Below are 22165 nucleotides of genomic sequence, written 5' to 3'. Positions count from 1 at the left end.
TAACACCTTAAAGGACAATCCTTTGTTGGCAAGGTATTTTCTAACCACCAGCACAAAACACTGATGGAAACAGTCAAGGAGAAGTGCTTTGGTCATCTATACTTATTGAATATCTAGAAGATGGGGAGCTGGTACTTGTCCTTTCCTTTCAAAGCTTGAGGATTAGCAGCATTATATATTAGGGCTGTCTTTAATATGAACCCTAGGACATTGGCACAAAATAGCAGGATTGTCCTATCTCTTGAGGCTTTAAAACCTGGAGTTGGCTTCTCCTCTTGGTAGATATATGTCCCCGGAGGCATTTTCCCCCCAATCTGGGGCACTTTTCGTCAGCATTGAATATCTGTTGTGGTTTGTAACGTTCTCTTAAATCAGTTTCTTCAGGGTTTCAGGAAATTTCCTAGCAGCCTCTTGATCAGCATATACTGCCTCTTCTGCTACTTTTACATTGTGTAGGCTAAACCTTTTTTAAAAATGTCAAATCAGCTTTTGCTGTCCTGAAATTCCGCAGGGGTAGACCTTTCACCTTCATTTTCCTTAGGGAATTGTATAATGACTTAGACTTTTCTTGTATGATGCCAGAGTTTACTGAGATGCCTTTTAAAAATAATCCTGCATCCAAAAGTATGTTGCACTTTCTACTTGAGAGAGATGTGAATCTGGGGTTTATGCAAATACATTGCCGCTGTTGGTGTAGCTGCCGCAACGGCGTCACAGATTTCCTTCTTTCTTGACATGCCTTACTATCAACTCAATAATGTCATATTGGCGGCCAACCGCGGCAGCCATTTTGCCTGAATGAAGGGTATCTAACAGTTACGTTTTTTCCTTCAGGGTCATCACTTTCCTGTTTCTTGGGAGCACATTCCGAACCACTAGGAACACTACACTTGGGACCCATGATTTTAATAGAGTTATAGCGTTTAAACAATACAAGATATGAGGAATTTGAGATGCAAAGGTCACTGTGAGATCACTGAGAGATGCCCGGTGAGTGATTGCCATAAACACACTTCGCATTCCCAAACCAGTGCGTAGAACCACAGTTCTTTTACTACAAATTTCATTTTAAGGAAAAAAGTTTAGCTGTTCATTTATGTTAATAGTAAAATACACACTGTGCAGGTAATATTATACATTAAGAGTGGTACGTAGTTGGTTTTAGAAGCTCCTCAGGATCCATCCAGTTGGGAATGTTATTGAGCTTTGGGAAACAATGGTTGAATGTGTGACTGTCAACGAAGAGAGCTGTAATCTCGACCCAAAGTGTGGGACAGGCTCTGTGGTAAAGGCAGGAATCGGAACGAGCTAGGGCATCACCTCGGTCTGCTGGACCCTGTTACATCAATATGGTGGAAAACAACAGCGTTAATGAAATGATAAGACTCCACTTTCCCTCCATTTCATATTGGGAAGGGAACTACACTCTTAGGTCTATGATGTCAACCCCCCTGTTTCTCGGACAGTCAAGGGTGGGGAGGTCTCAAGAAGGAGAGAATGAACTTTCTAAAAATAAAGCATGGGGGTATGCTTGAATGGTTCATTAAAATGATAAAAGAGATAAGGCCTCTGAGTTTGTGAAACAGGTATTACTAATTATACATTAAAGAAACTTGGGGGTGTTTTGCTGAGGAGTAGATAGGAGTTAAAAAAGCTTTTGCTTTTTCAAATATGACATCTTAATCTTTTTCTGTGTGGTTCTGGGGAACAAGATAATAAGACTGTAAGCTGTGTGAGTGTAAAAACAAATATTCACTGCTAAATTCCAGCGCATGAATGGTGCTCAACACATTTTAAATAAATTATTGAATGCATGCACGACAAATGAAAACCAATGACTGAAATTTACAGGGAGGCAGATTTTTTATTCCGTTTATCATTCTAATAATTTGAGCTACTAAAAAAATTAAACGGACTATCTGTGAAAAGCAATGAAATTATTGCTGGGGGGAAAAACAGGAGCTAGAGGAACACACTTTAGGGATGTAATAGAAAGATTTATTCGTTAGATAAAAGCTTAGACTATATAATCTCTGAGCTCTCAGAAAACTCAGATACTCCAATTCTATAACTCTAAGCCCAAGGGTCTCCATACATAGGCTTGGAAGAAGTATAAATAAGACTCAATCTCAGAGAAATTTTCAAGTAGCATGTTTCTAGTGGCATGTTTATTAAACAAATGCTCATGACAGATTTTCACAACAGCAACAAATGTTATTTTACTACATCAACTCTCCTTTACTAAGGAAAAAAATGACAATCACACTCAAAGTTGATGGATTTGGATTATTTTTTCATGTTTCATGGGGTAAAGCCAGTCTCCTCATTCTGTTTCCTCTTGCATTGATTTTACTTTCTTTATCTCCTCTCTGGCTAAGTGTCCCCGGAAGACTGATTGGATTTTGATAGCAGCATTCTCCTCTTTTTCCTTATCTTCTTCAGAAGACTCCTTCATTGAAAGAAGAAAAAGTACGAGACCTCTTAAACATTCATATTTTTTATGCCATAAAAATAAATGCATAAATTGCATCAATTTAGGGATGAAACAATCCGAGATCTATTGCTTCCTGAGGAAATTTTATATATTGTCACGTTGTATATGTACCAAATGGTAGATGCCAAAATAGTAGGCATTTTGTTTTGTCACTTTTTAATATGTCTGCAATAAAAGATCACTGCCAACTTCTTTTTTCCCCTTCAAAATAGCTCCTGTTTAACAGTTTCCTGAGTAATAACATTTTTTGGGGGAAACAAGAAAGTGTTCTTAACGCATGGTAAAAATGTCAAGAAGAATAGTAAATGTGCTGCTTCAAATTAATCTTGGCTACATAAGATGGATGCAAGTCTTAATTTCTCAGTGATTAGCTAATCAAAACCATACATTAAAAGTGGAGTGCCAAAGAGAAATCCATTTAGTCGAATGCCAGTTTTAATATGGTTGGTTGAACTTTGGTATGTAGCCACTTTTTCTTTTTAAAAACCTTTAAGAATGTTTTCCACACAGTGAAATGCACAGATTTTAAGTGTACAATTAAATAGATACATGTCTTTTAATATATATTAAATTATAAAATGGAAATACATGCATATTTAAAAAACAAAAATTAAGTATCACTGGAAGTAAAAGGGTTCTCTCTCATCCCCAAATCCCACTCTTCAGAGATATCCATTATTATGGGTTGAGTATGTATATCCTTTCAGAACTTCTCTCTATGCAAATATATTCATATGGGTATATATATATGCTTTTTATTTTAAAAATGAGCTCATGCTAATCACAGTGTTATGCAACGACTTTTCCCATGTAACACTGTCTTGGCTCTCTTTTTCTGTGTTATTATTCAGTATATCCAACACTACCCATTTTTAAAATGACACCATTGTATTTACTTGTACTGATGTACTTTTCTTTATCCACTCTCCTACAGAGACACCTTTGGATTGTTTCCTCCAAACCCTTTCCCAGTTCCATTATAAACAATGAGTTCTTAAACTTTAATTAGTTCTTAAACTTTAAAATGCAAACAGAATGGTATAAAAATCCTCTGAGATGATGCCTGCATCATGCTTAAGTTGGAAATTAATGAGATTCCCAACTCAAATTCAAGAAAACCTGTGTCAGGGCACTTACGGCAGGTGTAAGGAAATGACACTCCTCCCTTCTTCTCTATCTCCCATTGAATTTTATGCCATTATTAGGTTTCTTGGGTTGTAGTGATATGCTTCTGGTAAAATTTTTTAAAGGTTTCTGGGAAAATCCATGCCCCAGTGGGTTGGAAGCGAGGAATTCCTTGGGGGAGATGTCCATTTTTGGTTGTCAATTATTGGCCACTAACTAAGACATTAAGACATTAAAAGGAGCTCAGAACTTTTGGCCTGCAACACTGTAGAGAGAAAGTAGTTTCTCACTAGGTGTGGTACTTTTTGAGTCTGGACTCTGAAGAATATAGGCAGTGATGTGCTGGCAAATGTCTAACAATTGCATCTCCAGGGCAGGAGTAAAATCCCTGATTTGTAGCATTTGCCATGGTCTTAATTCTTCCACTGTGGCTGATTTCAAACTCTCAAGGTGATTGCACTGAACATGGAGTTAGGTAGAGATATGAGAACTGGCTTTAGCACACCGCTGAATATAGGTATCTTTGAGAGTGGACCCTCCTCATGTCTCTACCACTGGAATGTAGGCTGTCAGGCAGGAAGGCATTGTTATCGTGGGCCATGAATGGGAGGTGGGTCAGCTACATTTTGTAAAGTCATTTTATTTGGTGTAATTCTTTCTGATTTTCCTTTTGCTATCTTTAAACCTGTACATTGTATAGGGGTGGCAGCATTAATTAGTGAAAAATTCCCAATGTAGAAGGCGATTTCTGAAGGAACAAAATTGGAGCTGTAAGATTTGTCTGTCCTACCCCACAGGGAGATTCTTCTCCCCCTCCTCCCCTCCATGACAATTTTGGAAAATAAGATCTGGTTTTAAGAGGAAGAATGGGCTTTCCTTTCTAAGAAGCATGGCAGAAAACGAGTTCCCAGTTTCGGTTATCACTGATTTTATCTAGAAAGCAAAAATCACGATTTTAACCATGATAGATAGTCTGAATTCATATTTGGAGTATAAGTTTTTGTCTTATTATTATTCCTGCCACGTGACTCTTTACACAGACCCACTGTTCCTATGCATGCAGCTATGCGGATAGTCAAGGCATATTTGTATCCCAAGAGTCTCAGTTATTTTCTCCTTCCTATTCCTTTTTCATGCTCTGCCTTATTTTCTCTGAAACTGAAGGCATCTGCTTATTATTATATTTTTGTTTGTTTGTGTCTGTGTAAAGGTTCCTTGGCAGGAAAACATGCATATGACCTTAAAATAAACACCAGCATTCTAGGGTAATGCACAGAAAAAATGTAGTATTCAGACATCACTGCAAATAAATACCCTGTACGGATGAAGTTATTTAGAATATAACAACATTTCTAATGGATCAATATTGTAATGGAGTATAATTTTTAAATTGAACAATATCATTCTTTGTAGGAATCCATAATTATGTGGAAAATATTACTTACTAATAAGTCTGTGATGGGTGTCTCCTCATCTGTCAGAGATGTTGGGGACTTTCCTTTTTCAGTCACACATTTCTCAGGTGATTCTTGCTCCTGGAAGAGGGGAGGGAAGGGGGTCAGACAGGCAATGTTTCCAAAATAGCAAAGTCTTGGATCAAACGGCTTATTAAATATAACTTTAAGTTATTGAGAAGGAGGAGGAATTAAATACATAATGATCTTTTAACAAGGAAAGTGGGTTGGACCAAGAAGCAATAAATGAAACTCTCAAGGGAATAGGAGTAAATAAATATGAAAGACCAAGGAATTGGAAAAATGTTTAATTTTTGCTTTTGGAATGTGTGTGCCTCGTCTCGTCCAGGAATAGTTTCCTCTTCCTTTACACTGAAGACCACTAAGACATTGTCTTATACTGAAAGTTGATAAGATGCTGTAATGGCTCCTGAATAATATAAAAAAGAGGTACCAAGAGTTTCTAAAACAGGAACAAAATAAATGCCATTGTGTTCCACAGTATGAGGTCAAGTTGATTTTTTAACGAGGGTTGTGAATTAAAACTTGTCAAAGAAGTAAATTTTGCTGTGGGGAATTATTTAAACACAAAAAGAGAAAGCAGCTCTGCCTGTTTTGACATAGTTATTAAAAGTCTATCTCCAAAATACAGGCAATGTTAAGTCCCCACCTATGGGAAGAGCTTCTTTAACTCATAAAACAGACATTTCTGAACATATAAGCTAATCAAATAAAGCATTTAAACTTCAAAAGATAAAGCACAACAAATATGAATCTACCATGTTACACAATTTAATTATTCATTTGATTTCAGTAAAATGGAAATAAAAATAACACATAAAAATAGAACAAGTCCAGTCAAATGGAAATAAACAGAAAAGGCCCTAATCTGACAGGCACAAATGGATGGAACTTTACCTTTCATGGAATAAGTGAGAACTACTTCCTCAGTAATTTGCCAACTCTACTAAGGGAACAAATCTTAAACTTTGCTAATCCTTTTAAATTCTAATATCTGTTGGTGTTTTTTGTCTAATGACCTTATCTCAGTAGTCTAAAATAGTGCTTTTCAAACTTAAATGTACCTACAAATTACTTTTGTGATCTTATTAAAATGCAGCTTCTATAGTTGTCACCACAGGTTCTGAGAGGAGGGAGAGGGAAGAATAGGTGTAACATGGGGGCATTTAGGTGTAACATGGGGGCATATTGCAATGATGAATAAAGGCACTATACATTTTTTCAAAACTTGTAAAATTGTACAGTGCAAAGTGTAAACCATAGTGTAAACTATAGACGATGGTTAGCAGCAATGCTTCAATATTTGTTCATTCATCAACTGTAACAATTATTAATAATGTGAAGGGTGGGGTATATGAGGATTCCCTGTATTTTCGATGTAACTTTTCTGTAATCTAACACTTCTTTAAAAACAAAAGAAAACAAAAGAAAATGTAGTTTCTAATTTTGTACACCTGGGAGGGCCTGAGATTGTCACAGTGCTATCAAGCTCCCAGGTGATGTAATGATGCTTGCTGATAATACATAACCTTTCACAACCAGAATTCCTCATCTGAATAAGAGAACACAGAAAATGATTTGTGAGACTATTTTTTCAGTTCTCCCAAGGATGCTACATAGCCAGAACCATTCTAGATAGAAAGGAAAAACATTGATTCCTTACATGCAATGGATGCCTTTAGCTTATCACTTAGTTATTTTGAGAAAACCTGGTTGAGAAAGGGTGGCTCTGAAAATGTGCTAACACAAAAGATAGGTTCAGTCTCTATAGGGAAAATTCTATACCATTACCATCTTTAATTCTAGGCAGTCATTTGTAATATGTCAATGATAATTACTTGGATTAATAGTGTTTTATTTTATGAAATATCATTAATTAAGTCAACAAATATTTATTACTTTCTATGTGATAGGCACTGTGATAATCAAATATTGGAAGAATAAATATTTTTTCTATAACTTTCAGGTACTTTCTTTCTGGGGATCATCATTAAATATGAGCTAAGTTTCTGTACACATGATGCACACACTTTAGAATTTATGAGAAAAATAGCACACTTAAAAGGTTTAATGAAATAAGATATTTGTGATGCCTCTTGCAATTCTCATGATTCTGGAAAGATCCTAATAATCTCGGTTTAGGTCACAAGGAGAAGAAATAGCTAAATCCAGTAGCTTTACTGGACCGTACCTTGAATGCATGGTTGTTATAGAAGCGGTCATCTACCTTAGCCCCCCATTCTGCTGGATCAAAGTTCGTTTCTAAATAATAAAAATATAATAATTTCAGACTTATCTTGAGTTCATCAAAATATATCTATAATATTAACACAATTTTTTTTCTTTTTCTAACCACTGGTTCTTTATTGCCTGTTGACAATTTTATTGATATTTCACTGTCATTAAATATACAATACTAAATTAAATATTGAATAAACCCTTGTGGATATTTAGAAAAACAGTAAAAAATATAATTTCTGCCTTCACAGAACTTATAATGAAATTAGAGAGAAACAAATACTAATATTTAAATGTAAGTATAGGTACTTACAGATAAATATTAGTAAACATAGGAAAATATATAAAAATAAATGCTAAGTCACCAGGAAGTTTGGAAAAGTAAGGATGGGAGAGGTAGGTTTTTAAATGAAGCATATTATATAGTCAGTTCACATAGACAGGGAGGAAGATTTATGTTTAAACACATTTTTTTCCTTTATTTTTTATTATCTAGCCAACTATCCAATTTCCCCCATTGCCTAATATATTTAGATTCTTTCCTTTGTTGAATTGGGTCATTTCTTCCTTTGAAGTTTTCCATAGCTTAGATTTTTTTATGATTCTATCCCTATGGAGGTTAACAAGTTCCTCTGACTTTGAATTTCCTATATGACTGGTAATTAGATCTATAAGTTTTATCTGATTCAGATTTGGCTTTTTTTGGTGGTGCTGTCTAAATCCATCAGGAGATACATAATGTCGGCTTGTGTCTGTTTTTATGATTTTTACAGGGCCATTGAAGATTATTGCTACATCATTTTTTTAGGGGTTGCAAAATATCGATGTTTTAATTTGATCTTACTTCTTTATCTTGTGGAGTACTCAATAAAGAAACTCTGCATTGTCAACTATTTGATTACTTTGAGGTACAGTTCTTACAGAAAAGACAAGTTAAAGTTTAGATTCTTTCCCTTTCTTTACCAGTCTTCAGAACAAGTGGTTCCCTATGATCCTTTGAAGGGACTAATGAGATTTTTAGAAAAAGTATCATTATGAATTCATGAACATTTACTAAATTGGATGAGTTTCAATCCAAGGCACTTATTATGCTTATTGATGCTTTCATTTCCCAAATTTAGCCAATGGGACCTTATTCAAGTGCTCAGATGCTAAGACTTTTAGAAAAAGCCCTAGTAATCTTTGACAATGTCCTTGTTTTCTTGTATGGCGAGATGTTCTGGATCATTTCGTGTATTTCCTGCCCAGTTCATGGAATTAGGCTAGTAATCTAAGAAGCCCTAGTTCCTGGGAAATGTATTTAGAGACCACAGTCTAGGTTAGGTGCTCACTGTACTTGGTTTGTCATTGTTTCAAGTCCTTTTTAATGGATAGAACTAGAAAATACTATTATTTTAGAAGACAAAACATATCATGAGGTAATACCAATATTTTTCCATTCAAGTTTAAGATTATAGGACTTTATTAATGTCTTTCGTTTTTATATTTATGTCACTTTTCTTACATTAAATTCTTATTCGTAATGACACTAGTATAGTTACTTATTTGCTTTGTCCTACAACACATAAAATAATTTCAGAAAAACCCATACTTATGATTATCGAATAATCAATATTTCAGAATAAACATGTTTACGATTACTGAAAATTTAAGATTTTTTTTCAGTTCACTTTCCTTTTAGGATATATCCAGAGATTTACAGTTAAATGATTGCATTATAAAGTCATTGGATAATTCCTTTCTGTGTGGTTATACCACCCATTTAATACTAGTTAGGATCATTTATTTCAATTTCCATGTAATTTTAAAAAATTGTTTAAAATTTGTATTTAATTTTATAAACTGTTAAACATTTATATGATTTCAAATTCAAAAGATTCAGACATATTCAGATAAGTCTAGCTTCTATCCTGCCCCTTCTACTTCCTCTCCTCCTAGAGTAACTTAGTTTTTAAGTGATTTGTCCTTCCATTAAAAAATATAAAGTTATGTGTTCATATCAATCCCTGTTTGTTAAGTAAATGGTAGCCCAAAAAACACTCTTTCCCTGAATTGTTTTTTTTCATTTTAACATATCCTGAAAATCACTCCATAGCATTGTATAGAAATCTTCCTTATTCTTTTTAACAGTTGCATATTATTCCATTACATGGATGTACTCTACCTTATTTAATCAATGCCTTATGATGGACATTTGGGTTATTTCTACAAATAATGGTGCAAAGATAGTCTAAAAGTGGAACTCCTGGGTCAAAGGTCAAATGCACATAAAATTTGGTAGTGTTTGTCAAGTTCCTTGACCATAAAATGGTTGCGGCGTTTTGTATTTCTTCCAGCAATATATATGAGTACTTGTTTCCCCAGTCTTGTCTACAGAGTATGTTGACAAACTTTGGGTTTTTGCCAATCTTATGGAGGGGATGGTGTAGTATCAATGTAGTTTTTGTTTGTTTGTTTTGTTTTAGGTAGCTGGGCTGGGGAATGAACCCAGGACTTCATATATGGGAAGTCAGTGCTCAACCACTGAGCCACATCTGCTCCCCTGAGTTGTTTTTTTTGTTTACTTGTTGTTTTTTTGTTTTGTTTTGTTTTTAGAAGGCACTGGGAACCGAACCAGGACCTCCCAGGTGGGAAGTAGGTACTCAACAGCTTGAGCCACATCCGCTCCATTTTTCTCTTCTTTTTCTTTCTTAGAGGTACCAGGGATTGAATTCAGGACCTCGGACATGGGAAGCAGATGCTCAGCCACTGGGCTACAGCCACTCCCCATCAGTGTAGTTTTGGTTTGGACTTATGTTATTAGTTTGAGTATGGCTTCATATGTTAAGGGCCATTTGCATTTATTTTTGTGTAAGCTGCATTCTTATATTTCTTGTGCACATTTTTTTCTATAAGGCTGTGGCTTTTTACTTCACTATTTTTACAAGCTCTTTATTTATTAGGTTTATTAACCCATTGTGCTATATATTGTAAATATTCTTGTTTTGGTTTCTAATTTGTAGTTTTATTTTCCTTATGTGATTTTTACCATGTAAAAGTTGATTTTTATGTTGTTGGTTTTTTTTTTTAAAAGATTTATTTATTTATTTATTTCTCTCCCCTTCCCCCCCACTCCGGTTGTCTGTTCTCTGTGTCTATTTGCTGCGTCTTCTTTGTCCCCTTCTGTTGTCAGTGGCACAGGAATCTGTGTTTCTTTTTGTTGCGTCATCTTGTTGTGTCGGCTCTCCGTGTGTGCGACACCATTCCTGGGCAGGCTGCACTTTCTTTAGTGCTGGGTGGCTCTCCTTACGGGGCGCACTCCTTGCGTGTGGGGCTCCCCTACGTGGGGGACACCCCTGCGTGGCAGGGCACTCCTTGCGCGCATCAGCACTGCTCATGGGCCAGCTCCACGCTGGTCAAGGAGGCCCGGGGTTTGAACCACGGACCTCCCATGTGGTAGATGGACACCCTAACCACTGGGCCAAGTCCGCCGCCTATGTTGTCAGTTTTATCAACTGTTTCTCTAATTGATGCTGGAGTTTTGAAGCATAGCTAGCAAAGTTTTTTCCTCTCAAGTTATAGAAAAATTCAGCCATTTTTTTCTAGTATTTGTATGGATTAATTTTTTAAAAAAATGTTTAAATGTCTGGTCAATCTGGAATTTATTCCCAGTGGATGGTATAAATAATTGATCCAGTTTTATCTTTTTACATCTTTATCCCACCATCATTTATTAAAAAGTTCATCTTTTCCCTACTTATTTGAGATATCACTTATATCATATACTAACATGTTTCCTGTCATGAAAATCAAAGTTAAGACTAGGAATTCTGGCAAGGAAATTCTTATATTGTGTGGGAGAATTGTTTAGAGAACCTTAATGATTTTTCTCCCTTTTTTGGAGAGACTAAATTCTGATGCTTTGTATCAGTCTGATAATTTACCTTTGGTTGACATGGTTGCTGTGGGCATGGTGCTTAATATTTTTTCAAATGGTTTTACCTATTATTTATCAGTTAGAGAGCAAGTGTACTGAGACCGTTAATCTGAATCACCAATTGCTTTAATTACCATTATCCGGTAACAGTGACTCATATGTTTTTGTAAGGGGATGTTCCTGATTTCTAAAATTAAGTCATGACTAAAGACTTTTTAATGCATGAATTTATGAAATAAGATGTTATAATAACAAAATTAAAATAATGCTCTTTACAGTTCACCTCTTACCCCAAAGGATTTCTCTTAATAACTTTTCCACCTACATAAAATTTATCAAAATGTTTTTAGTGGCATTTAAGTTTTAGATTGTGCAACAAATATTCACACTGACAGGGTATGGAAAAGCCCAGCAACGTTCAGGAAATTGGCAGAGATTCTAAGCCCTGTGAGGTAGGGCAAAAAAAAAAGCAAGGGGGTGGAGCTGTACAGTGTGTTTGGGAGAAGTTCTTTGAATTCAAGCTTTGGGTAGGTGTCCTTCCTCTAAAATGATTTAAAATGGAATGGTTATTTGCTTGTGGCCATTTCTAGTCACCTAAACCACTCTGTTGGAATACTATAATCAAAAGTAATGATGACAACAGTTTATACAGAAAGGATGTTCTAGTCAAGGACAGGTTTTCAGTATAAACTTACAGATGTAATAATTCCCATCTTGAACCACTAGGTCAGGTCCTAATAGTAATGAACATTCAAGGCTGCAGATTTGGAAATTTTATTTATGGAAGTGAAGGAACTCTGCTTTCTATCTCACCCAAAGAGTCATTGTTAGCATGGATCTGCTAACAATCTCAGTGTCTGGGCTGGATGGGACCTTAAGACTGTAGAGGAAGAATATAAATTATCTTCCCAAACTGGGCAGTTCACTTTCAAAGCAGTTGTCTATGTGCCTTTATTGCAGCAGTTTCATATACCCCCACTGAATACCAATTTGCTTAAAGAATGTAGAATAATTTTTAAACAACACTTTTTTAACATTTTCAAAGGACAATAATAAAAATCTAAAGAAAACCACCAACTCTCTTCCCAGGAAGAATGAATAGTCAACTGCCTGAGATGCAGAGGGAACAGTCTATTGGAAAGTGGAGGGGTAGATTGTACACCTCCTGCGGTCCCCTTCCACCCAGTGTACCCATGAGAAATATAGTGACAACGATCTGGGTAATAAGTGGTAACCTTCAATTATGTAAAACTTATTTAAGAAAACCTGTAAAAAAGGCACATGTTACACAAAGCAAGAACTGCTATGTGAAGCCATGTGCATCAAAAGTTTTTCGGTGAAATCAGATTGGCCCCTTAGCAAGCTTTCACCATAACCAAATGCTTAAATTAAAAAAAAAAAAAACAACCCATTTTTAAAAAAGCTTACTCTCTCTTTTCTCTAGAAGGTTCTCAAAATATGCTGCTGCAAAAGCTGGTATATTTTCCGGTTGCTCCCTTAGAATCTCGCGTGTCAGCCCTTCAAGAAGATTCCCAAATCCTTGCGGAATTCGGTAGTGGGTGTTGGAGAATGGAATCGACATCTCCTTGGAAGAAACTGCCTATTGTACCTAGAGATTCATTAAGGAGTTCTGTCTTTAAATTTGTCTGATTTTACTTGTATAACCACAACTATGACAACACTTTTTTTTCCTGAAAACCAACTTTTCTGAACTTCCATTCTTTTTTTCCCCAACACAACCTTAGTCAACCCATTTCTTCCAAAAAGTTTGAATTCTCCATTATTAATTAGAATATTACAAATACAAATACAGATCCATCTAATAGGCCAAACACTTTTAAAGAATTTAAAAAATCAGATATTTTTTCCCACCATAACACTATGTAGTTTTTAATTTCTGTCCCCCAGTGTTTCTGTCCTTCAAAGGTGGGGGTAATTTTTACTATCTCACAGGCATTTAGAGAGAATGACTTATAAAGCTAGTTTAAGGGAGCAGATGTGGCTCAAGCAGTTGAGCGCCTGCTTCTCACATGGGAGGACTGGGTTGGTTCTGGTGCCTCCTAAAAAGCCAAATAACAAGCAAAATAAACGAAAAAACCAACTCAGAGGAACCAATGAGTCTCAGTGGTTGAGTACGGGCTTTCCACATAAAAGATCCCAAGTTCATTCCCAGCCCCCAGCACCTTAACTCAATTAATTATAAGTTGCTGAGAAGATCCTGTTTAGGAAATTATACATATAACTATGACTAAAATTTAAAAAAAAAATTTAAAGTAGGAACTAATCCTGGGTCTAAAAATTCCTCTAACTTCTTGAAGAAGTTTTACGCTTAATCTTTCTCTTAGCTGCTGCTCAAGAAGCATGGCCTATAATACCTCTGAGAACCTATAAACTCTGGAATGGGAAGGGGGCGCAAGGCCATGATTTTGAAATTCCGGCCTCCAAATATTCCTCTATATTTTCTGGTTTTGTCTTGCCAGGCCTTCTTTTCCTGTTTTGGAATATAAGGGCTAGGTTAAGGGTAATTGCCGAGCAGTGGATTGGGTTACTGAGTATTAAACGACACTCAGGGATTTGGTCAGTTTGTATGTGAGAACGTGTGTGTCCACGCGAAGCAAAGGCGGAGGTCGTGGGTAGGGATCCAGGTTGGGGGATGAGGAGGTTTAATGAGGCTCAATCTGTGGAGGGACTTTTCTTTTTTTTGAGAGGGCAGGGGATGAGGTGTTGAATCAGTCTAGGATTGTGAAATAAGGGACTGGTGAGACTTTGAACGAACGTGGGGAGTAGGGGGATGGACCGAGGCGAAGAACCAGGTCTAGTCAGAGGCGGAACGTCGAGCATCTGGCATTTCAGACTCCCGTAGAATGGGCTGTCTTGGCTCCCAATCTGACCCAGGGTTCCCAGAATGTATAGGGAGTCCTGAAAGAATACGAGAAAAGAGGGGGGAAAGCGAGGTCTCAGTTTTAGAGAGGAAGTGGGGAAGCCGCCTCACCTCTTCTTTCTCTCAGAGCTGGTGCCGATGGTTCCAGTTGTTTTTGCTCGTTGCTGGGTAACCGCTTTTTTTTAAACTACGGCGGCCGAGAAGGGGGAGGCACGGCCTCGCCCGGCGGCCGCAGGCAGCTTCGCGGACTGAATGGCCTCGTGGGGGTGGAGTCAGGTCGCCCCGCCCCCGCCCCGCCCAGTGTGGCCCCGCCCTCGCTTAACGTCCACTTCCGGAGTCCGGCGCAGTTGGCCTGAATCCTCCTCGCGAACATGGCAACCCCGGGATTTGTCCTTGGGCTGGTGCTGCCAATAATCCTGTGGGCTGGCAGCAGCGCAGGTGAGGCGGCCGGGCTTGGCCGGACCCCTGCCCTTCCGCCTGCGCCGGCTCCGAGGCCCGGCGTCCTCTTCAGGACCCGGACCGGTCCTCTTTCTCAAGGTCGGGGCGGGAACCGTGCCAGAAGCCGGGTTCGCTGACCCAGGCCTCGGCTGCAGGTGCCTGATGGGCTGGAACTCTGGCCTTTCCGCTTTCTCCTTGCACGTGCTTATGGGTTATCTTCCTTTGGATGCAGTGTGTGGGGAGGCCCAAAGATGCCCAGTCTCAGGCCTGCAGGGTCTTTGAATAACTTCAGAGGGGAGCTCGGAGTGGAGGGGGCGAAGCTAGTTAGATAATATTTGGAAACAGGTGACTCAGTCATCCAAAACATTTCAGTGCTGCCCCCTCAGTGGTACCCTTGGGGAGGGTTTGCTTCAGGCTGAGTTCTGTGGGGGAATTAAATTTTACTAGTTTAAGTGGTGATTAGGGCTAAGAAATACAACCCCCTCACTGGCTCAGAGTATTTAAGGCTCAGCTTTGATTTTTGGCAGAGCTGCAGATATTGGTGGTAGGATAATAAGCACGGCATTGGACAGGAGGGTGACTGGCTGTTGTCTGGGTCACATCCTACCATATGCATACCCCTCTCCTCAGAGTAGGCAGGCTGGACGCTTAGTCCCAGGAATGGAGAAACCAGAAGATGGAATCTGTCTGCTTAATATGAAGTGTTGCGATAATGCTGGAATTATTTTTTCATTCAGACTACTCAAAGATAGATCTCAAAGATTACCTATAAAGAAATGAAAATTGAGGTGGGAGAATGTGGGGGTAGGGTTGGAGGGGGGAGGGCAGAAAAATAACTGCTGCTCTACATAAGAACCTGAAAAACTACCCGGATTCAGACAAACTAGCCTGTAACATGACTTTTCTGGATTTAACACTAGTGCAGACTTACAGCATTCTGCATATCATTCTCTGACCTTTGAGTTCCATTATATTGGGGGAGGGGAGAATACAGTAAGGAGAGGTGTGCCGTTCTTTAAATAGTTTTTCTTTAAAAACTGTTAACTTTAACACCTGTATTACATCTTCTTTTTTGGTGTCATATCCTTATATCACCTTCCTTCACATTGACTGTGTTTTTAATTCATTAGTGCTCTAACTTTCTCTTCTAACTTGGTTGCTTTTCCTGACATCTTTTCTTTACATGTAATTATATTTTTATCATGTAATACTTGAGTCATACAAAAACATGCGCAATGGTGAAACAAACACCCATGAATGACCCACCCAAGGTAAGACCTGGAGCATTCCCTGTGTAACAGACTCCCTGAGTGTGCCTCCCCAACGACCCCCACCAGCTCCCCACCAATAGTAACCACTCTCCTAATTTGGTCAGTCTACTTCAAATGATGGTCTCTTCCTCACAACACTAATTCCTATTTATCTACTCCAACCTCCAAATGAAGGAAAAAAAATCGAATATTAACTAAGCCCCCACTTGACATAGATGTGCAATGGACACAACTAATCCAATGTCCACAGAGAAAATGTGGAATGGGTGTGGGAAGGGTAGCCATGGTGGCTGCTGGGTTTGGGGAATGGGAGGAAGAGATGAGATATGGAGCCGGTTTCGGGACGTGGAGTTGTCCTGGGTGGTGTTTCACGGACAATTACAGGACGTTGTAGATCCCCCCAGGGCCCACTGGATGGAACGTGGGAGAGTGTGGGCTATGATGTGGATCATTGACTATGGGGTGCAGTGATACTCAGAGATGTACTTACCAGGTGCAATGGATGTGTCACGATGATGGGAGCGAGTGTTGCTGTGGGGGGAGTGGGGGGTGGGGGCGGTGGGGTTAAATGGGACCTCATATTTTTTGAATGTAATTTTTAAAAATAAATAAATAATTAAAAAAACTCAAAAAACCTTAAAAAAATAAAATAAAATAAAAGCAATTACTAATCCTTAGCCCTGCCCCTCCCCTTCCCAGTTTTCTACTTAGTCTACTGCTCACTTCCTTGCTAATGTTTTGTTGTGTATCCTTATTGGCTTGGAATTTTGCATTTTACCAAGACAGGGAATATGACTTTGATTTGCCATCAGTGTCAAACTGTGGCAGAGTGGGAATTGCAGTAAAGTTGGAATCAGGTGGCTGCTAGCTTTGTCATTAACTGTGATTTTAGGCTAGTTGAATAAGTTTAATGTCTGCAATGTGTTTAGCTCTGTGCCTGCCACTTGTAAGTTTTCCAGTAGAATGGAAGCTCCCTGCTGGTAAAGGCTTTGTGTTTTATTTTTTTAACGTTATATCGCCAATGTTTAAAATGCCTGGTGTGTATGTGTGTGTGTATATATACACAGATACACTACCCACCTAGCAATTTTTAAAAAATTGATTAATTTAGTTGGGTGTCTGTCTCTCTATCTTAGAGAAGTTGTAGGTTTACAGAAAAGTAGAAACATAGAAAACAGGGTCCCCATATACCACTTTCTCATTGGTGTGGTATATTTGTTACAATTGATGAAAGCATATTTTTTTATAATTGTATTATTAACTATAGTCCATGGTTTAACCTAGGGTTCACTGTGTTGTGCTGTTCTAGGGATTACTTAAAAAATTTTTTTTCTAGTAACATATATACAACCTTAAATTTCCCCTTTAACCACACTCAAATATATAATTCAGTGTTGTTAAATACATTCACAGTGTTGTGCTATCACAACCATTCATAACCAAAAACTTTTCCATGACCCCAAATAGAAACTGTACATTTTAAGCCTTCACCCTCTATTCCCTATCCCCACCCTGTCCCCTGGTAACCTGTAGTCCAGATTCTCACACTATGGGTTTGCTTATTTTAGTTATTTCATATCAGTGAGAGCATACAATATTTGTTCTTTTCACTCAACACAGGGTCTCAGTCTCTTGATCAGTATGTTACATGAAGGTTGCATTTCCAGGTGCGGAAGATGCTTTTCAACTCTAAAATTCTTTAATCCAGAATTGGACCACTCACCGAGAAGTTCAGGAAAGGAATTTGTCCCTGGCTCTGGGCCACTGGCTGCACTCTTTTAGAGCCGTTGATTTGCACTGGTTCTAGGTTCCTGTGCACGCAGCAGCAGCCAGTTTTCCTCACGCCACTCCCCTACCCCCGCCCTCTCTCTGCTTAGCTCTTATGCCTTTGGTTTTCAGTTTTTTGTTCCATGTGAAGCACCTACTCAAGACAAGGCCCTCCCACACACGTCTCCCTGCTTCCCCCCCCAGCAGGCTGCCATCGTGCTCCTGCAGTTCTGGGGTGTTTAAGTCTCTTGGAGCGTTTTGCTCACGGTAGCTGTGCATCTCTAGCCCGCTGGGCCTTCTGGGCGATCTTTGATTGTCATGTAGGTTTCAGGATTGAAGTAGCTCATAAGAAAGAGTTGAGGATTTTTAGGGTCTGGGCTCCTATTCAAAGGGCTGGATAAATAGGGTACCGAGTATGTGTAGGAGAGACTCAAGTAGCTGTTCTGCCCTGCTCAACATAGCCTAAGGGGCTGTCATCATTTGTAGCTTCCAGGGAGAAAAGTGTCAACTTTGTTAATTCAGTTTCTCTTTCCTGTCTATCAGTTTTTTTTTTCTTTTTCTTTTCGTTAAGACCCTTAAAAACACTTTATTTTGTTAATTATTTTCTTCTAGGGATTTTTTCTGTTTTGTTCAGACAAATTGGGATGGAACTTTTCTTGTCAAGTTTTGATGAGGCACTCACTGAGATAATTTGGGCCAATGCTTGTTATAATAAAATAATTCAATATAGGGTGATGATGTTAAAAATAGGAATCATCTTGTTAAAGTGAATTCTTATTCACTCTTGTTAGTGACTCTCTAGAATAGAATCCATGTTTTTAAATGTGCTTCCTCTAGTTCTTTTTTGTATAATTTAGCTTGTGAAATGGGTAAAATTGGGACGAAAGAGCTTTGGTCAGGCATTTTGACCTTTTATTTCTCTCTGACCTTATTTGGAATCTTTGTTCATCTGAATTCACCCTAGAAGCAAGCAGGTTTGTCATGGACATTCATAAATGCTTATTTGGAATTTTCAGTGCAGGATACTAGGGTTGTCAAGAATTATGTGAGGGAAATGAACACTGGTAGGATGGAGAAGAGGGAGATAAAAAAATGGGGGAGATTAGAGCAGGCAGTATTGGAGAGAGGCATGCTTCTTTATTCCCAGCTACTCAGAGTGGGAGTGACAATAGAAAGTAGGGAAAGGAAGTGGTTTATTTTTCTCATAAACACCATCTGTGAGGGGCATACAGGCAGCATTTTTGTGATTTGGGGAGGTGGGGGTGGGGAAGAGTCAACCATTTGGGGGCCAAGTCTGAGAATATAGGAAGATCAAGAGCTCTGAAGGAGAGAGGCTTATGGTACGTTAGTTGCCCTATATTCATTGAATTTTTGTCATTGCCCATCTTGTTCTTTGAGGCATATGTTGGGAACTGTTCTTGTTATGCAGCTTACCTATTTTAGGAGGAATAAGATCTCATTTTAGATGATTGAAAGAACTAGGTATATTTAAATTCTCTTGTATAAAGGCTGTATGTTTTTTTCCTGTTTTACCTGACTCAGTTGGTGAAGAATCTCCCGGTGATGCCCTTCTAAACTGTTTGCTAAAATTTTTAGGTATTGGTTTTCGTTTTGCTTCGTACATCAGTGATTACATGGTGCTGCAGAAGGAGCCTGCTGGGGCAGTGATCTGGGGCTATGGTATACCGGGAGCCACAGTGACCGTGACCCTGTGCCAAAACCAGAAAGCCATTATGAGGAAGGGGACCAGCGTGAAAGGTAAGGTGCCTCATTCACTCTTGTCTTCTTCTGCCACCTGCTGGACTACCTGAGAATGAATGCTTATGCTCACGCTCAGGTCTGTCTCTCCATCCCATCTAGCCACCCACCCTCCCATCCATCCATCCATCCATCCATCCATCCATCCATCCATCCATCCGTCCATCCATCCGTCCATCCATCCATCCCCAAACGTCCCTGGTATTCTTTACCATGTGCTAGGCACCGAAGATACAAAGAAAAAGAAGGCTCAGTCAAAGTCCCTGTCATTCAGGAGCTCGTGGAATAAGGGGAATAGACAGACACTAAGGTATACGGTCCAGTGTGATATGTGCTTTGATGCAGGTGGATGTGGGTGCCATGGGGTACGGAGGAGAAACAGTGGACTCGGAATAGGTGGTCAGGGAAAGTTTCCACAGAAGGTGACACTTGAGCCAAGTCATTTGTACATGAGAGGCAGTATGGAGAAGTAGTTAAGAACTGAGGCTCTGGAATTCACTGGGTTCAGGTTCTGACTATCATTTAGTGCCTGGATATGTAGTTTTGGGCATGTTGCTTAATCTCTATGCGCCACAGTTTATTTGTAGACTGGAGATAATATTTTTAGGATTATTGTATTGTGAGGATTAAAAAAAATTAACACATGTAAAGTACTTAGAAGAGTGCCTGGCATAGGGTAAGTCTGACTAAATATTAGCTGTGGTTATTGTTGCTATTCCTAGTACTATTGTAGTGGAGAAATTCGGATAGGCGCGGTTTCGAAGGACAGGACACGAGAATACCGAGAAGGAAGTTGGTTTATTTCGACCGGCCGGGCTCGGCGGACTCTTGTCCTAATAAAAACCGAGCCCCGAACAGCCTTTTACAGACCCTTTTATACAGAGGATATAGGATTAGGAAGACTAACAGTGATGGTAAACAGACCTTTGGTTAGGTTCTTCAGATCTTAGTATCAGATAGGTTATTTCCTCCCGGTGAGTTACATATTCTCCACATCCAAGCCAGTTTGGATTAGCATATCTTCCACATCGTCTGGAGGCAGCCCTGAATACACATTCAGTCTCACATCCCTTCTGAACATTCAAAGACTGCAGGGCCTATATTGCCTATTTGACCATCTTGGAGACTAGGTACTCTTGGAAATAATTTTGTTTTAATGCACAGGCTATATCACTATCATTACCATTACTACTACCATTATTATTTAGTCAGTCACGCAAATAATTATTGCATGCCTACTATGTGCCAGACACCATGTGAGGCACTCTATCCCCTAATGAAGCTTGTAGTTAGAGGTGGACACAGAAATAATAAGTATTGACAACTGTATGTCATAAGAGCCATAATGGAAAAGTGTAGCTGGCTATGGCAGTACTTTGTAGGCATAATTAACTTAGTTGAAGGCTTATCTTGAAAGATGAGTAAGGTAGACCTGGTGGCCTGGTGATGACATGGAAGCATGAGTGAACGTAAGTCTTCATAGAAATGGCAAGCAGGTTGGCTTGTGTGGAATATCTAAGGTGTGTAATTGGTGATGGATGATGGGAGATGAAGTTGAAAAGGTCGGGAGGCTTGTCTGTCACTGCTAAGGTGTATGTACCTTATTTTGGATGAATGGATTTAAGCAGCAAAATAACCGGATCAGATTTGTATTTTCGAAGGATCATTCTGACAATACTGTGGAAGAAGGATTGGTGGTAGGACCCCTTCGCTGGCTGTTATATCTATACAATAGGCTCTTATAGCCATACCCAAGAATGTAGCTGTGAGGATGTTCAAGAAGGCTAGAATTAGCAGCCCTTGGGAGCAGGGAGATCCTACAAAGGGTTCTCTGTCTAGGAGAGATAAACATGTATAAAATAGTATGTAGAGAAGGCCAAGCTAGGAGTTAGTGGATGCAGGGAAGCATGCGTAGGGCTGGGTCAGGTGGAGACCTGATGACATCTTAGAGGTAGCTGTGTAGTTACGGGATGTATAGCTACGTGAGAGTCAGACAGGCGAGGAGGCAGCTCTGGGTGGAGGTGGAGTTTATGTGGGAGTTGGTGGTTTGAAAAATGACTTGAACGTGCATGTCACAGGGTAGCTTGTGGAGATTTTATTGGCCCTGAAAAGAGTTGCCTCATAAGTTTTATCAATACACAAACCAGATACCCAGCCTAGAGTGATCTAAAACTTGACATAGTCTTTTCATATTTTCTTTCCATTCAGCAAACATTTAAAAATACTATGTACTAGACACAAGGTAAGCTCTTCTAGTTTTTGGGTTTCAAGCCTTGTTTTTAAAAGCAAGAATGTTATTGGGGGAACCTAAGAGAACTTCTTTAGATTTAAATGCTCTCGGTGATTTGCAGGATGAACTGAAAGTGAACAATTCAAGGGACTAGCAGTGCTTTTTGTTTGTTGTGTCCCTCTTAGAAATGAGCTGCATAGTATACAGATAATGGGAATCTCAGTAAATGACATTGGTTTAGAAACCCAAAGAACCACTGTTGTTAAAAAAATAGAGTTTCCTTGGTGCTGATAATTAATGTTGTCAGTAAATATTTGGGAGCTAGAAACTACAAAGTACTCAAGAGATACAGAAAACACAGTGTTATATAACATTTAATTTTTTTAGAAGTCGTATGCATTATTTTTAGAGTTCTCTACCCACCCCCTTACCCCACCCATGACTGTTTTCAGGACTAACGTTTGGGCCAGGAGGGTTTAGGCAGGAGGGTAAGTTGTGACAAGCAGGAATAAAAGGAAATAATTAGGGGATGAGCCAACCTTTTCCTTTATAGTGATTGTGAATCTGCTCAC

General features: G+C 38.8%; 2 protein-coding genes across 4 annotated transcripts in view; one reads left to right on the top strand and one right to left on the bottom strand.

The window, feature by feature from the left end:
- Positions 1 to 2138: 2138 nt before the first annotated feature.
- SPA17 (sperm autoantigenic protein 17) lies at positions 2139 to 14321 on the bottom strand. The gene is made up of 5 exons (XM_004469270.4): positions 14241 to 14321; positions 12677 to 12857; positions 7286 to 7356; positions 5065 to 5154; positions 2139 to 2449 (listed from the first exon to the last, which is right to left on the bottom strand). Exons 2-5 carry the CDS (start codon positions 12828 to 12830, stop codon positions 2324 to 2326), a joined length of 441 nt encoding a protein of 146 aa, XP_004469327.1. The 5' UTR covers positions 12831 to 12857; positions 14241 to 14321; the 3' UTR covers positions 2139 to 2323.
- SIAE (sialic acid acetylesterase) overlaps positions 14314 to 22165 on the top strand; it is a 57191-nt gene continuing 49339 nt past the window's right edge. For all 3 annotated transcript variants that reach the window (XM_023591960.2, XM_004469277.4, XM_071212390.1), the window contains exons 1-2: positions 14314 to 14567; positions 19202 to 19363. In XM_023591960.2, coding sequence (XP_023447728.1) covers positions 14501 to 14567; positions 19202 to 19363 — 229 coding nt within the window. In that variant the 5' untranslated portion in view covers positions 14314 to 14500. The remainder of the gene's footprint in view (positions 14568 to 19201; positions 19364 to 22165) is intronic.

Source organism: Dasypus novemcinctus, chromosome 27 (assembly GCF_030445035.2).
Source record: "Dasypus novemcinctus isolate mDasNov1 chromosome 27, mDasNov1.1.hap2, whole genome shotgun sequence".
Classification (NCBI taxonomy): Eukaryota; Metazoa; Chordata; class Mammalia; order Cingulata; family Dasypodidae; genus Dasypus; species Dasypus novemcinctus.
The sequence above is the reverse complement of the archived record's forward strand: the minus strand, read 5'-3'. Positions and strand labels throughout refer to the sequence as shown.

Coding starts and splice junctions, on each gene's coding strand:
- SPA17 (XM_004469270.4), bottom strand. CDS start 12,830: ATGTCGATTCCATTCTCCAACACCCACTACCGAATTCCGCAAGGATTT. Junction 5,155..7,285: donor ATAACAACCATGCATTCAAG/GTACGGTCCAGT, acceptor CCCCTCTTCCAG/GAGCAAGAATCACCTGAGAA. Junction 2,450..5,064: donor CACCCATCACAGACTTATTA/GTAAGTAATATT, acceptor CTTTCAATGAAG/GAGTCTTCTGAAGAAGATAA.